Below are 17,538 nucleotides of genomic sequence, written 5' to 3'. Positions count from 1 at the left end.
TCAGTGCTAGTATTTTCTGAGTGATACAATAATGGCAGTGGTTTTTGACTTGATATTTTTGTATGTTTATTTTTACTTATTTTTCTATAAATTATTTTTCTTATTTTGCCAATTGGAAACTTTTTTCATTTTTGGGCTTATTCCTCTTTATAGTCTTCTTTCATATTACCAGATGTGACTTACTATAAGTTCATAATGCGTTTTGTTTTTTGTGTAAATTCTGCAGAAGTTGAGTTTTCTGTGGAAAATAGGACTTAGGAAATTATGAATGGTTGATAAATTTTTTAAGAAACTAAATTTGTATTGGTAGGTGTTGTCTACATCTACTGGCCTAACAAAAACGGTGTATAATCCAGCTGCTTTGAAGGCTGCGCAAAAAACCTTACTTGTTTCCACCTCTGCAGTTGATAATAATGAAGCACAGAAAAAGAAACAGGTAAGTTCAGCTACTATAGCACAGACAGAACTTGCATATGGATAAACTTTTCTTTTTGTGTCTGTGTGTTTAAGTGGTTATCACAGAATAAAACTGAAGACTTCCTATTGTTTGCTATTGATCGTTTATCCCTTATTGTGTGGCAGTATTTTTTCCCCTGAATGGAATATTCCTGATTGCTCTTTGAAACTTGCATACACATTTAAGTTGTACATATAATTTTGCATGTAATTTTTATTTTTGAGCTTCTACAGTTACAACCACTTTTCTCCTCTGGAGTTATTTTATCACTTAATAGTAATCTAATGATATTTTTGATCCCTGTCTCTAGGAGGCACTGAAACTTCAGCAGGATGTAAGGAAAAGGAAACAAGAAATTTTAGAAAAGCACATTGAAACACAGAAGGTAAAATATTAAAAAAATTAAGATTTGGCAAAACATAATCTACAAATGTTTCAATTTTTAGTGAATTTAAACTTATACTATTTAGCTAGTTTGGAAAAACAGATTAACATAATTGGTAATGGTAAAAGTAAAATGCTCATCAGTGACATGTGATCAATATTATGTATTAACATTGCGTATTGAGGATGAAGAACATATATTAAATAATGGGCATAGTTTGATGGAACTATGGCTATCAGCATGAAATGAAAATGAGAATAGTATTCATTCAGCTGTGTTGCTGCACAGTAGTTTCATCAACAGATAATGAAAGGGAACCTTCTCAGTGTTGATTTGTACCTTTATTTATTGGCTTTGGATCTTCTAGTCCTGTGTTGTCTTAATACAGTAGCCAGTAGACACATCTGACTATTGATTAGAGTGTTTTAGAGTGTATCTAGTCCAAGCTGAGAAGCAAGTGTAAAATATACACCAAATTTCAAAGGTATAATATAGAGAAAAAAGGGTAAAATATCAATTATTTTTGTTAAAATGAAGCATTTTGGATATATTAGGTTAAGTAAAATATTGCCACTTTTATTTGTTTAGCTTTTTGATGTAATTGCTAGAAAATTAAATATTACTTATGTGGCTGATTTTTTTGGGCAATGTTGCTCTAATTTATGACATTTAATTAATGTAAGTCTTCATTATGTCTATGAAGGTTAGTAATAGAACATTTGAAAATATAGAAAACATTTCAATTAGAAATGTGTCTTTTCTAATTTAAATTTGGATGTACTGCATAAAGAGAAATCAAGATGCTTTGCACCAAAATTAAAGCTTTCTTAACTTGTAAAACCTGCAATACTTTGTGGTTTCTTCCACATATACATATTACCTTGCTTATCTTCTTGTTTTCTGTCTTCTCTGTTGAAGATATCATTCTCAGGCTAACCAGTTGTTGTTCCCTGTGACAAAATAATTATAAATTCAATATTTCTAATTTCTTGTTATATTAAAAAGGCCCTGCATCTTTTCCGCTGGTTTTTTCTGGCTTGCACAGTACATTTGGAGTGAGGATACTGAACAGGCATCATAACAAATGGATTAGACAGTAGAATTGATTTTTTTTTTTTGGTACTGGGGATCAAACTCAGGACCTTGCGCTTGTGAGGCAGGCAGTGGAACCACTGAGCTAAATCCCTGGCGCAGAATTGATATTCTTAACTGATAACTTTTCAGGGATTGAGTTGAATTTCTTCTGGTTATGTACTTTGAACTTAGGTACTAAGGGAATCAAATAGTAATTAAGTTCTTTAAAAGGAAAAAAACCAGTAGTAAGACTTGAATTTTTAGATACTACTGTCAGCATCACCAAATTTGCTGTTCTGCTATCTTTACATACTGAGTAGTAGTTAGCTTTGTCATGAATACATAAACTAAAAGTAGTGGTATTTATTTTTATTTTTACTTGGCCGTGTTAATAGTAGTAAGTACCTTAAGATTTTTCTCTTTAAAAATTGGCAGATGTTAATTTCAAAACTAGAGAAAAATAAAACTATGAAATCTGAAGATAAAGCAGAAATAATGAAAACTTTAGAAATTTTGACGAAAAATATTACCAAGTTGAAAGATGAAGTTAAAGCCACTTCTCCTGGGCGCTGTCTTCCAAAAAGTATAAAAACCAAGACTCAGGTATTTTAAGTTGTGTTATTATTTATATCATAGCTTATTTTAAAACATTTAACATTGTTTTTCTGAGATTCAGTTTTAGGTAATGTCCTTTGTTCAAAATCTGGCCATTCTGAACTTTACTAATCTTTTGTGTCCTTGTGGGGCTACTGCTGGAAAGTCAGCAATTAGGAAAATGATTGCTATATGGGTAATTTTGAAAAGGTAACTTAAGGACAGAATGATATGGTACTTCATTGTTTTACAGAGGCATTTATTTGATCTTTACAAGTAGTTGGTGATATAAAAGGTCAATGACAGAAGCAACATTTTTTTAAAAAAATTAGTTTTATACATTTTAGATACACATAATGATAACATTCATCATAGGAAATTTGTACCTATACATGATATACCTTGATTCTTCCTTTTTTCCCCAACTCCCTCCACTCCCTTCAACCCCTCTTCTTATTTACAAACATTTTGTTTCCATTTTTTTCTAGTTTCTTTTTTGCTTTTCTCTTCTATCCCATCCCCCTCCCCACTCCATTGTTCCCCTTCCTATTTGAGTACTTTCTTCCCATTTCACAACATCTGTTATATATTTTGGTCCTTATTTACCCTTTCAGTTTGTCACACCAGAGAAACAATGCAATATTTAAACATTAGTGTCTGATTTATTTCATGAGAAGTAACTTTCTATGCAGAATGAATTCATTGGAAAGGGGAAAATTTGAGTAGATTAATCTGCTAGATACAAACAAGTGAGCAAGATAATTTCAGATAGTAGTAAGTGATTAGGAATAATATAGGATTATGCAGTATTTATACTTGGTAGATGTATACTTGCTATGTGTATATATGTAAAATCATAAGATTGATAGTTCTGATTTTAATCCAACACCACATGGTTTCACTTTTTATTCTGTATTATATATGATCCTACTGATAGCAGTATATTATTCATTAACACCACACCTATCATATATTCAAATTAGTTTCAGAATTGCTAGAATATTTTCTAATAACTAAATTTAAATTCAGAATTTCTTCCTAGTCTTTATAACTCAATGTATTCTGTTAAGGGTGAAATGTCATAATTAATCTAGGATTTTTTTTCCCCTGTTATATGTTGTATTATCAGTTTGATAAACTTAGATCTGTTCCTGTTTGTATTCAGCTTTGGCTGCTCTTCCCTTTGCTATAATTCTTGTTGACTTAATTTTATTATTTGAATGAACAAAACATTAACATGGTTTAAAAGCCAAACCATATAAAAAGGTATACATCAAGAGCCCTTTTGATTCCTTATGTTCCTACCCATTCTCTATTGGTAACCAGTGTCATTAGTTTCTGGTTTATCCTTCTAATGCTTCTTTTTGTAGGGGTGTGTGTGTGTGTATGTGTGTGTGTGTGTGTGTGTGTGTGTGTATGAATATATGAATAATGTATTTGTATGTTTATTCTTACTTGCATAAAAACTTACTCTATATTGCTTGTTAGCACTGTGGTTTTTTTGTTTTCGTTTCACAGTTATTTCCTGAAATTACTCCATATCCATAGAAAGCTCACTCTGGCTGCTGTGCAGAATATGAATTTTAGGGCAGTCAGTGTAAATAGAAACAAGTTAGGAAGCTCTTGCAGTGTTATTGACCAGAGGTGGTTATTAGCTTAGGTTAGAGTAATAGTACTATCAATAAAAATGAAATATATGGACTAAATGGGAATGTATGAAATGACAAGCTTTAATTAAATTCAGATTTTTCTTTTTTTTCAGGAAAAAAGTTTACTATAATACAAGGTGTTAATTATTATCTCCTAAAATATTAATTAACATATTTTAGATGCAGAAAGAATTACTTGACACAGAACTGGATTTATATAAGAAGATGCAGGCTGGAGAAGAAGTCACTGAACTTAGGAGAAAGTATACAGAATTACAACTGGAAGTATGTTTCATCACAGCGATACCATATAATTAAAAAAAGTAGATGTAGTTGTAGTGGTTAACTTGAAAATGTATATCCTTTGTTCTGGTCAAGGACTGTTGACGTAGGAGAGAGGAAAGAGGTTAACAGTTTTTCCTTTCAGAACTAGCGAAAAAAATCTTATTTAATGAGAGGTAATGGTTCTACCAGTACATTCAAGTCTCCATTTCTATTGAATTTTTTTTCTTTCTCTTTGTGGCCTTTCTTTCTACAGCTGAAACCTATTAAAGGCTTTCAGATACTCTTTCCAGGAGATACTCTTCGCATACACAGGCTTATTATATTGAATTCCTGTGAAGAGCTGACTTTCAGTGGTAGAACTATATTGAAAAATGTGCTTACTTAAGTTTTGCCTATAGATGGTGCTGCAGGTATTTTAAAAGAGAAAATAAACTACTTTCTTATAATTTAGTTACATAGTTATTTATATGAGAAACCCCTAGCAAAATTTTAGTTCCTGTAATATGACATGAGAATTTTTAATAGTTGGCAGGAAGATTTAAAGTTGGAATTACATTTTGAAGCACAGAGATTAATGGCATTTACAAATTAGGGACATGTCTGTATTCGTTATTTGGCGCAACAATTTAAAGTTTTTGTATTTTATTCTATTTAACTTGATTTTAATACTTTCCTCAGTTCTTTGGGGGGTGAGGGAGTTCCCAGCACAGTAGAAATCTGTGGACAAGGCCGCATCTTGTCTGAAAGTCAGAAGCAGCTTAGGATATTGTCCTAAACTTGTATTTGTTTGCATTCTCTGGAAACTTAATCAGGTTGTGTATGTCCCATCAAAAATATGAGGTTTTGAATAATATTTCTTTTATGTTAATATAGAAATTGTGCTTTCTCATTCTGGAGATTTCATGCCAGTGTTGGCATAAGAAACAAAATATCATTTAAAAATTTTGGCCTATAATTTTAGTAAGTGATAGCATTATTAAAATTTGTTATTAGTTTATGTTTTTCTTCCTTGTTATGTAGCTAAATACTGAATGATAGTTTCTATTTTTCTTTTATGATAGCTTGAGTTTATTTTATAGTCAATACATGCAATAATGCAGTATTTTCCAGTGAATGCTCTCTTACCACGGTAATTCTATTAGTTTTTAGGATAAATTAATGAAGTCCAAAATACTCCAGAATCCTAAAACTTCAGATTGTGGATTTTTAGATTAGGAATGCGCCATCAGTACAGTCTATGCAAATATTGCCAAATCCAAAAAAACTCCAAAATCTGAAACAATTATGATCTTAAACATTTTAGAGAAAAGATACTTAATTCTTTTTTTGTTTGTTTTGTTTTGGTGCCAGGGATTAAAGTCAGGACCTTATGCTTGCAGGGTAGGCGCAGTGCCACTGAGCTAAACCCCTGGCCCAGAGATACTCAATTCTGATTACCACATTGCTTAAAGTATGTGTCCAATCTCTTTTAGGCTGCTAAAAGGGGGATTCTTTCATCTGGACGAGGCAGAGGAATTCATTCAAGAGGTCGAGGTGCAGCTCATGGCCGAGGCAGAGCACGAGGGCGAGGGCGAAGTGTACCCGGCCATGTGGTGGTGGATCACCGTCCCAGAGCATTGGAGATTTCTGCATTTACAGAGAGTGATAGAGAAGATCTTCTTCCTCATTTTGCGGTACTTTTTTACTATCCAACAAAATAAATACTGATAATAAATACTGATAATCATCATTGGAGATAATTGGTATAATTAAAGAGAAAATTATGAAAACATGAATAATTTAAACCCATTGACCTGAACAAAGGGTTTGATTATCCATAATAATCTTTTCAAAAACTATAAATTTGAAACTCTACAATTTTTTTAATTATCTGGAATAATATAATTCTTACACCAAGTAGGTCTTCAGGTACTTTGAAATGATTTAATTCTCATTGTTTCAGAGAAGGCCAGCCAGTAGTTTTGTTTGATTTTTTTCTTTAAAAAAAAAAAAAAAAATTAGCATATTACATAAGCCAACCAGAATTTTATTAAAATGGAATTTTATTTGTTTTATATTCATGATCCATCTGACCAGAACTGAAAGAAGACAACATTTTGATATATCATCTTAAAATTGTCTTGGTCAGTGGAGGGTTATAATTAAAAAGAGCCTATCTTGGGCCGGGGATTTAGCTCAGTTGTTTTGCCTCCTGCTGCACAAGCTCAAGGACCCGAGTTCGATCCCCAGTACCAAAAAAAAAGAGCCTATCTGAAGGTAGTAGATTGGATGGTGTCTAATCCATAGTTTAACTTGGACTTGGATTCACTAGGTTTCATGTGCAAAGTGGAAAAGATTAAGCCCTCCTTTACTCTCTTTCATCTTAAATATTGTGTTGTTAGTGGTATCTCAAAGGTTAGTAACTAAGCATCAGTTTTACCCTCAACATTCTGGTAATTGCTCTTTAAATATGAAGCAAATGGTTCTTTCTACCCTGAAGGATTTTATATGTAGTATTGATTTAACACAGACCTGTTATAGTAAACCATAAACAATTTATAATGAAGTTCAATTTATTAAATAATATAAATGCTTTAGTAATTTAAAAGAAGCATTTTTGACCCTGACATATGATAGAAAAAAGAACAGTGGAGGAAAGTTTCAAGCAGGTAGTAAAACTGGAGCTTAGATCATGAAGGATAAGTAAGCTTATGAAGTATGCAAATTATTTAACCTTTTGAAAATTTAGATTTCAGCATTTGACAGTCATAGTCCAGGACTGCAGCAGTTAACAGATACTTTGTCAGGACATAAAGAGGTATTAAAAGAAATGGTTGATGTTTCAGAAATAACTAAAATGATTAATATTTAAGGATGAGGAGTCTGGAAAGTCTTGTGCTTTGTGGATTTAAAGGGATAAAGAAAGAAATCAGAGAACTAGAAAGGAGCTTGGAGATAATCTAGCCCAACTCTTCCCTGCTATGTACCCTACTCTACACCTTCCATGAAGGAAAGGAGATCCAATAACTTTAAGTGTCTTGCATATAGTTATACAGCGAATCAGGAAACTAGCAGTGATTGTACTAAAATATCCAGACAAGGTAAGTTTGTTATGATTGTGTTTTGGTGAGACCAGAATGGCTTTGATTTGAGAAATATTCAGAGCCTCTCAATGGAAATTCTTCCATGCACTTAGAGATTTGAGCTCTACTCAAAAGTTAGCAGTGGCAATTCACATTTGAAAATTACTAGTCTTAAATAAGAAAACAAATTGAAAGTTTAACTTTTCTTGCTGAGTTTATGATTTGAACATGAGAAGTATGAGAAAAAAATTAACATTTTTAAAGGACCATTGACTGTTAGAAATTGTGATTAACATAATGCCAGTTTTATTCATTGGGCTAGTAATAGTAATAAAACTTAATAGTCAAAATAAAGCACATATTTTTTACCAGATGTTATTCTGAGTGTTGTAAGCCTTAAAAATAATTTACTGTTACTAGGTTTTGTTTGACTCACCCTATGGCATAGGTACCTTTGTCATGCCTATTTCTTATATGAGGAAAATGAAACATGAAGAGATTAGGTAACTTGTGCAAGTTTAAAAAGTAACTAGTTGACTTGGGATATTAGTGGCTCTTAGACTCCATTCTGCTGTGCTCTACAGAATTTTTCTGTGCTGGGGATGTGTGTGTATTTAATGAGATCATAGTTTTTATTTTTCAGTAGGAAGGACAGTATTAAATAAAGGACCGATGATATATAAAGTTTATATATCATTAAAAATTGTTGTAGAAAAATCTTCCTACACACGGGGAAAAAATCCAACAGTCCAAAAATGGGCATAGTATAACATGTTTAGCTTTTAGGTGTCCTAAAAGAGTGTATGTTACAGCAGAGTATATACCAAGTGAAAGTGTGGTCAGCTAGAGTGTTAAACCTTTGAATCATGAGGCCTGGACTCTCATCTTGGTAATTTATTACTTTGGGAAAATTACCTAACTCCTTTGAATCTTCTCCTATTTATTGGAAATGATATGAGAATTTCTGAGGATTCAGTATGCTTAAGAAACAGTTTAGCATGTCCACGGACTGGAGTAATAAGCAGAAGTAAAAGGTCAGTAAAGAAGCTCAGCTTTGACCATTGGCTTCATTTAAAGAGTACTTCAATTGAATATGTTTCACTAATTCATTAAAGTATGGAATTGGAAATAAGATTAGAAGATAGGACCACCCTTTATCTAACAATATCAAGTACTAAAATGAATTATTCACCATTCTTTTCTGTTAACCTATATGACTTGTTACATATTCTGGGTAATACTAGTATTTTAATGCTTTTGGAATTTTTGGATGTTTCAAAATATTTATTGGGAGGAAATACTTTTTTATATTTAAAGCAATATGGTGAAATTGAAGATTATCAGATTGATGACTCGTCACTTCATGCAGTAATTACATTCAAGACAAGAGCAGAAGCAGAAGCAGTAAGTATTAAAATAATTTATCAAAAAATTCAAATGATTAATATTGCCTTTAAGTTTTAATATAAATGAATTTTAAAATATACTGAATGAGCTATATCTTCACAATAGGTAGAATATTTGAATTGATGCCCACAAAGAATGTTTTAATGCGATTAGACATGTAACATGATATAATTAGAATGTATATATAATTATTCACTTAATTGTATTATCTTGAGACATCAGGAATTCTTTCTTTTTTACAGGAAATAGGACCATCCTCCTTCCCATTGTTCTTTTCAGCTGCCCCAGAAAAAATTCTACTTGCAGAATGTAAAGTGTTGAGGTTAAGATAGATGCAGGGAGAATAAAAACCTGCTGTCTGCCCTTCTTTCTTATCCTTCATGTGCTACTTCCCAGCCCCATCAGGCTGAATTCTGAAGTGTCCATCAGCCCATTAGCTCAGCATACCCCCAAATATATTATTACAGTTTACCCAAGATAGAAAAGCTTTAGCTTTTAGAGAACTCTTTAATATAGTTATCTTAAATTGTGTATCTTGAATTGTCTTTCCAAAGACTGACTGGATGTATCTGCATCTTGTCTTTCATTTGGGTTTAAAAGATTAATTTTATTTTTTTAAACTTTTTTTTTTTTTTTTTTGGTACTGGGGATCGAACTTGGGACCTTGCTTGCACTTGCAAGGCAGGCGGAACCACTGAGCTAAATCCCCAGCCCTAAAAGATTAATTAAAAAAAAAAAAGAATAAATATGGGAGATTCATAGGAGTCTTTTTTTAAAAGCCCTGTAATAGTAGAGAAGACAATATAGTAGAAATATTTTATCCTTACCGTTATTCTAAGGACTAGATTTTTAGATGAAATTATGTGAACTGAGAATAATATTTTCAGAGGTTTTAAATTGACAATGATCTAAATAAGGTTTGAAAAACCTAAATTTCTGGGCATGGTGGCACATGGTTGTAATCCCATTACTTGGGAGGCTGAGGCAGGAGGATGGATCACTGAGTCCGAGGCCAGCCTGGGGCACATAGTAAGTTGAAGGCCAGCCTGAACTGCATAGCAAAACTCTGTCTCCTTAAAAAAAGAAAAGAAAAACCTAAATTGATTTATCCACTGTGGTGAATATTCCCTGCCAAAACAATTGCTAAGGGCTTATGGGGTAAGAGTTACTCTCAGGGCATTCATTGTGATAGGTATGAAACTATAGGTCTAATAAGATTCAGAAAAATGTTCAACTGGACCCATGGAATAACCTAGTTTTGGGGGTAGAGGTTGGGAGGTGGGTTGGGAATTCTTTTATATAATTGCAATTTCTAGGGCTGAGGATTTAGCTCAGTGTTGCCACCACCTGCCTCACAAATGCAAGGTCCCGAGTTCCATCCCTGATACCAAACAAAAAACAGACAAACAAAAAAAACCCCATATAATTGCAATTTCTGATCATAGAGTTTTACCTTTTAAAATATAGGAGATTTTGTTTTATTTTGTTTTTCTTAGGTGCTGGGGTTTGAACCCAGGGACTCTCCTCCCTGCTAGGCATGTGCTGTACCACTGAGCCTATACCCCAGCTATAAGATCTAGTTTTGAGTAATTTTTTATATGAAGAGCTTTTGTGAAAGTAAAAAAGTAATTTATAATTGCTGAGAGTTTAAAACTTTGTTATAAACCCATGTATATGCATATTATATTAAAAAAATAATTTTCATCCAAAGATGATATTGAGTACAAATTTGGAATAAGCTTCTTTTTCAGTGCTGGCTTCAGTGAGGATGTTCAAATTATAGATGAGACGTTTAAACAAACATCTCCTTGCTTTTTGTTTTCTAGAAGTAGTGATATTTTAATAGTCTTAGTTGTTACTGTACAAATGGTTAAAATACTACAAAGTTTGTGGATTTAATGAGTACTTAAAAAATATATGTACTACTTCCTGAGTATTTACCTGTTTTGGAGGATGGGAAAGGAATCTTGTTTCTCAGTTTTTGAAAGTTTTGCCCTTAGTAAGACCTGTTGACATATTCCTTCTTTCCTGGATCTTACTTTTTCTGCTTTAGATGTATATTTTAATATGTTTTTTGCAATGTGTATCTTTTCCAAAATGAACACATCAGTTTTTTGTTTTTTAAACTTGGGAATATACAAGAAAGACTTTTAACAGTGAATTGTAAAGATCGATTAAGTGACAGAATAACTAAAATTGAATTTAATGAGTTATCTTTTAAATACTAGTTTAATTTGGTTTACTGAATAGGTTGAAAGGAGTAACACTGTTATGATAAACATTGTTATGAAAGTTGTTAAAGTGTACATTTCCTTAAGCTAAATCTCTTAAAATTTTGTAAGATTTGCTTTAAAAAGAATGGACAATTAAGTTGAAGCTTATTTTATGTAAGCAAGATAGAGGCAAAAAAAGTGGTTTTGAAACTTCAGAATTTGAAAGATCAAAAATGTTTAGGAATTTTAAAATTAATGTTTTTCATGTAAGGATGCCAGTATTATGTTTTCTGAAGAACGCTTATAAAACAGATTGCCATATATTGTCACTATCATTATATAAAATGAAGGAAATTCTAACATTGAAAATGTAGGGGGACATAAATTCAGAATTAAATATAGGCCTTTCTTAGAAAAGAAAATTGTCGACCTTTGGCAATATTAATTGCTAAATATTACATTGTTTTCTGGACCAGTGTTCTAGATAGTCCATTGTTCCGGACCAGTGTTCTAGATGATTGAGTTTTTAACTTTGCTATAGCCAGTGGATGTGTAATATTTCAAGATTCAAGTATAAATACTCATATGTTACTAAAAAATGAGAAATTTTCCCTGGGAAAAAGGTGGAAGTATTTTAAAATATAAAGATAGAAGCAGAATACTTTTACCTTTCAGTTAAAATAGTTGTGATTTGACTCTGATTAGTTAGAAAATGACTCCTTTTTTTTTCTGTTGATTTTTTTAAATGTTAGTACATGTTTCTAGTACATACTATTTACATGCCTTGTGAGGAGTTGGTGCATGTGCATATTACATCTTAATTCTTTTTTTCATATCCTGACCCTTCCCTCCCTCCACTCATCTCTTGATCTCCTTCCTTTTTATTTTGGTAAATGTTTGCAGTACATAATGTTTATATTCCTTGTGTGGAGTTGGTACATGTACATATCATACCTTAATTCCTTTTTTCATCTGTTACTTTTCTCTCGTTGCTGAGAAAAACACCCAACAACCAAAGTTAAAGGGGAAGGGGTTTATTTAGCTCACAATTTGTAGAGGTTTCAGTCCATAATCGGCTGTTTCCAAGGCAGAGTTGGACATGGCAGAGAGGCACCACAGGAGAAACAGTTCATGGTTCCCACAGGGTAGCAAAAGCAATAGGGAACCTTAACACTGTCTTTCTGCCCCTTTTATCATATCCAGACTACTGGGATTAGGGTGGTGCCAAACCAATCAATGTACTGGTTTAGTAATCACAGGCCCTTAATCCTAGCATCACACACTCTATATCCAGCTAACTCTGAAAAACCCACTTATTACCACATGAGGCTTTGGGGTGACATCTAGACCCAAACCATAACATTCCCTAGTTCTTCCCTTCCTCACCCCTCCTTCCATCTCTCTCACTTTTTAATTCATTAATTTTATTGGTACATTTTAGGTATACAGGGATGCTGACATTCATTATTGGGAATTTGTACCTTTACCTAATATATCTTGGTTCTTACCCCTCCCTATTTACAAAGACTTTGTTTCCTTTTTTTTTTTTTTTTTTTTTTGGTACTGGGGATCGAACTCGGGTCCTTCTGCTTGTGAGGCAGGTGGCGGAACCACTGAGCTAAATCCCCGGTCCCTTGTTTCCATTTTTTTCTTTCTGTTCTCATATTTATTCCTTTCCCTTCTTTCCTTTCCCCTACCCCTCCCACTTCCCCTTCCTCTTTGGACCTTTTCTTCCTATTTCACATTATCTATTATACATTTTAGACCCCATTCACACTTTGTTTCTCGCACCAGAGAAACTATTGAGTATTTACACAAGGCTGTCCTATTTATTTCACTTTTAAGAGTATTGCCTCAATGTTCATCCATTTAGCTATAAATGTCTCTAGTTTCTCATTCTTTATGGCTGAGTAGTACTCCATTTTATAAAAAACATCACATTTTCTTTATCCAGTCTCCAGTTGATGGGCAATTGGGCTGTTTCCAAGTTTTGGCTATTACAAACTGTGCCGCTATGAACATGGGTACACCTATATTGCTGTGATGTGAATTCTTTTAATTCTTTTGGGATAATAACCAGCAGGGGAATAGCTGTGTCAAATGGGACTTCCAATCTTAGTTCTTTGAGGAATCTCCATACTGATTTCCACAGTGGTTGCACCAGTCTACACTCCCACCAACAATGGAGAAGGGTTCCTTTTTCCCCACAGCCCCACCAGCATTTGTTATTGGTTGATTTCTTGATAACAGCCATTCTTTCTGGGGTGAGGTGGAATCTCGGTGTTGTTTTCATTTGCATCTCTCAAATGAGCAAGATGTTGATCACCATTCCCTTTGAGAAAGATCTATTTACCTTCAGAAGTAGTCTCATCCCATGATTGACTAGTTTTTTCTACTCTTGTTTTCCTTGTATTTTTGTAGACCTAGATCATATTTCAAAACAGGGATGGTGAGGTTCATAATTTGGAATAATCAGTCCCAGAGATAAAATCTGCAGTCCCAAACTCAAAAGAGAAGTCTAGTTTCTTTTATAGCAAAAGAATCTTCTACTGACAGTTTTGACACTCATTTCTCAACTCTCAGTAGTTGTGAGGATTTATCCATTTAAAACCTGTAATGTACTTAGTGTTTGACACATAGTTAAACCCTCTTACTGTTAGATACTATTAATATTATTATTATTGTGCTTGTTTTATGAAATGAGTGATTGGTAAAACAGTGAAATAGGATGAAGACAAGATGGAATAACTAATACTAAGACTCTTACTCCATAAACCTTAAATTAGAAGTATAGAGTTGGGCTCATAGAATATAGTGCAAAAATCAGTCAGAAGTTGAAGGTGCCAAGTTAATGCTAAATTTGTAAGAATAGCAGTATGTGTAAGAGAATTCAGTAAAAAATCAAGTTAAGTATATAGAGGTGTGTGTGTGTAAGTGTATAATACCAATGACACTGTGTCAAAATATGAACCATATCTGGATCTTTCTTTTTTTTTAATTTTTAATTTTTTGAGACAGGGTCTCACTATGTAGCCCAGGCTGGCCTCAAACTTGCGGCAATCCTTCTACCTCAGTCTCCCAAGTACTGGGATTAAAGGCATGTGCCACCATGCCCAGCTGGATCTTTCTTTAAACAAAATTAAATTTTTTAAGAAAATTAGAGAAATGTAAGCTTTCTCTAGATTTTTGTTATTTAGGAAATAGCATATTTGGCATAGTAGCAGATTGAGGCACGTATTCTAATGTGTGTTACTAATTTACTAATTTATCACTACACGATGGGGACTATGCTACTAAAATTAGTTAAGTCTAGGTTTGAAAGTTATGAACAGGTGACCGTGTGGCTTTAATTTAAAAGTAAAAGAAATAGGAGTCTTTCTATGGAGGCTCTACAATTCAGATTTTATATGTGTTTTACATTGGTGGTCATTTATGATAATTTACCTAAACATGTATAAATTGGTTCTTTTTGCCTGAGTTTGCAGAGCATTTATTCAATGAGAACCTTTGTTAGAAAGGGTTCTCTTGTGCGACACATTTGTGAAAGACTGCGTGTTGTATACTCCATTTGGAATCATCATCTGAATGACCTGAGAATCCAGGAGATAAATCTATTTAATTTTGCACAACACAGCTTTTTAAAAAACCTCATTCTTTCTAGAACCATTTTCCATGTAAGATGTAGAACCCATCTTTTAACTACTTTTCATAGGTTTTTTTTTCCTGTCAGATTTTCATGATTTTCCTGTCAGATTTTCATTTTTACTGTAAGCTTCAAAGTAATATGTGTAAAATAAGTAAGCCTGGAGGCAGTTCTATGAATGAAATGGTTCAGCTTTAAAACAGACTTTTTTTTTTTAAGCAAAAATTAGAATTTTAGAAGGAATTCCCATATACTCATCATTGAGCTTCAGCAGTTTTCACTTAGGACCAATCTTATCATTTTATCCCATTCACTACAATCTTTTCCCTTGTCTTGGAGCTATTCCCAGTAATCACGTCTCTTCCTTTATAAATATTTCACTATATGTTTCCAGTGTATGTGTCTCAATCTATTATGCCTAAATATACTTCCTAAATAGTAAATATCCAGTGACAGCTTAGATTTCTGATTTTCTTAAACATTTTTTTTACTTTAAGATCCAGACAAGTTCATATTTTAATATAGTTTGATAGGTATTATGTATATGGTCATGAACTCATCACTTTAATCATTCCATGGTTAGTGATCCTTTGTTTTCAGTTACTGATGTTCAAATTGTCCAGTCTTTGGCCAGTAGGAGATTATAAATTGGTTGGTTCCTGAATCCTTTTGACAGGATCCTTTTGATTTTTGAGAATTTCCTTATTTTCATATGAAAAGGTATTCTTGGCTCACTTTATGTATTTTCTCTTCCAGATGTAGAATGTACTATTTCTCTATGTTTTAACAAACACAAGCATGTTGCTTTTACTAACCTTTTCAGCAGTTGGAGCTGAGGGTAAAAAATACGTGTATGTACTTATACATATATAAGTGCACATATGTGTATATATATGAATAAAGAATTCAGAAGTCATGTAAATATTGCCCATTTAATTCTCAGTTATATAGTTTTTAATATATAACGTATATACACATACAGATAGGTAGGTGGATAAGTCTTTAGATAAACATTCAGAACTCATTCTAATACTTGTAAATTAGTTGTGGCTTATATTGTGTTTACCTAATCTCCTGGGTTTTATAATCTCTTACCTCCTTTTTCCATGCTGAAAACTCACCTTTCTCGTAAGAGCAACATGCTGAGTGATACATCCATTAACATTTTTGATGAATAATCTAAAATTGCCATCTGTGGAGGTTATACTCATTTGAGTACCCCACCAAGATGTGTGAGGGCACCGTTTGTCCACTCTCCTGCCATGTGTACTCAACGTAGTGGTTTACTTATTATCTGCCCCCCCACCTCCAACAAAACCTATAGGTATGTAGTTTATCCTAATTCTTATTATGCTTTTATCTTTGTAAAATGGAAATTCACTTCAGTTTTTTATAAGATGAGATTTCCTTTTTTTATTTTTTTAAATAAGAGACTCTCTGCTCCAATGCCCAGGCTGGCCTTGAACTTGTGACTCCTGCCTCAGTCTCAGAGACTACAGGGGTGTGGTACCATGCTCAGCCCTCATTTCAGTTTTAATTCACCTTGTTTGTTTGTTTGTTTGTTTTTGGTGGTGGTAGTTTTTTGAGACAGGTCTCACTATGGAGTTCAGGCTGTCCTTGAACTCAGTATGTAGCCAGCCTGACCTCTGATTTACGATGATCCTCCTGCCTCAGCCTTCTGAGTACTAGGATTAAAAGCATGTCCCACCATGCCTGGTCACTTTTTTCTTATGATTGAGCTGGTTTCATGTTTAAATGTTACCTATTTCTATTTCTATCAGCCCTTAAAGCCATTTGCCTTTTATTTTGCTGAGTTTTCTATTCTAATGAGTTTTTGGGTTTTTTTGGTAAATGAATTGAAATTTTCTCTTATGCTCTTTATATAGTAGTTCTGTCATATCCAGGAGAGGGATGTCTACCAGTAGGTTTCCCACCCCCACTGGATACCTAAAACTAGAGATAGTGCCAAATCTTACTTATATTATGCTTTTTCTGTACATATATACCGATGATAATGTTTAACTTATAAAATAGGCAGTAATAGAATAGAAAAGTACAAGACACTGTAATAAAAGTTACATCTGATTTTCCTAGGACAGGTAGTGTATGCAGCATGGATATTTTGGACCAGTGGATGATTCACATCCCAGGTGGGATAGAGTGCAGTGGTGGAGAAATGGCATGTGTGCCATAGTGCGCTGTTTACCATTGAAAGTTCTTAAAGGTTTGCCACTACTGGAGTAGTAATGTGAGGTTTTATCATGCTACTCAACAACAATTTAAAACTTAAAAGCTGTTTATTTCTGGAATTTTTCACTAATATATTTGGATCAAGGTTAACTGAATCTGTGGAAAGTGAAACCACAGGTAAAAGGAATCTACTGTATATTAGGAAAGTAGTTTGTAAGTTTCTTTAGTTTTGTTTATTTTTATGATGCTAGGGATCGAACCCACAGCCTAATACATGCTAGGCAGGTGTTCTACACTGAGCTACACTCCCTGCCCATAAGTTACAGTTGTAGAAATTCTCATTTGTATTATATTTCTATAAAAATAAAAAATAATAGTAGTAGTGAACTGGCCAATTAACCTTTTTGTGTAGTTTTCTTTTACCAATCTAAGATAATAAACATTTTCTCTTGTTTTGTGTAGTACATTTATACTTCTTACTGTTTTTTAGATTTTACATTCCCTTTTTTTCGGTACCGGGAATCGAACTCAGCTCCTTGTGCTTGCGCAGCAGGCAGCGAAACCACTGAGCTAAATCCC

General features: G+C 33.2%; 1 protein-coding gene across 18 annotated transcripts in view; it reads left to right on the top strand.

The window, feature by feature from the left end:
* Rbm26 (RNA binding motif protein 26) overlaps positions 1-17,538 on the top strand; it is a 94,316-nt gene that overhangs the window by 60,248 nt on the left and 16,530 nt on the right. For all 18 annotated transcript variants that reach the window (XM_087192977.1, XM_021258647.2, XM_004845219.4 and 15 more), the window contains 6 exons: positions 311-436; positions 768-842; positions 2,352-2,519; positions 4,340-4,444; positions 5,917-6,117; positions 8,824-8,910. In XM_087192977.1, coding sequence (XP_087049103.1) covers positions 311-436; positions 768-842; positions 2,352-2,519; positions 4,340-4,444; positions 5,917-6,117; positions 8,824-8,910 — 762 coding nt within the window. The remainder of the gene's footprint in view (positions 1-310; positions 437-767; positions 843-2,351; positions 2,520-4,339; positions 4,445-5,916; positions 6,118-8,823; positions 8,911-17,538) is intronic.

Source organism: Heterocephalus glaber, unplaced genomic scaffold (genome assembly GCF_053883595.1).
Source record: "Heterocephalus glaber isolate CG9 unplaced genomic scaffold, H.glaber_assembly_v1.0 deba00001577, whole genome shotgun sequence".
In the NCBI taxonomy this organism is placed as follows: domain Eukaryota; kingdom Metazoa; phylum Chordata; class Mammalia; order Rodentia; family Bathyergidae; genus Heterocephalus; species Heterocephalus glaber.
Note: the sequence above shows the minus strand (reverse complement) of the source record. Positions and strands in the feature narration are given on the sequence as shown.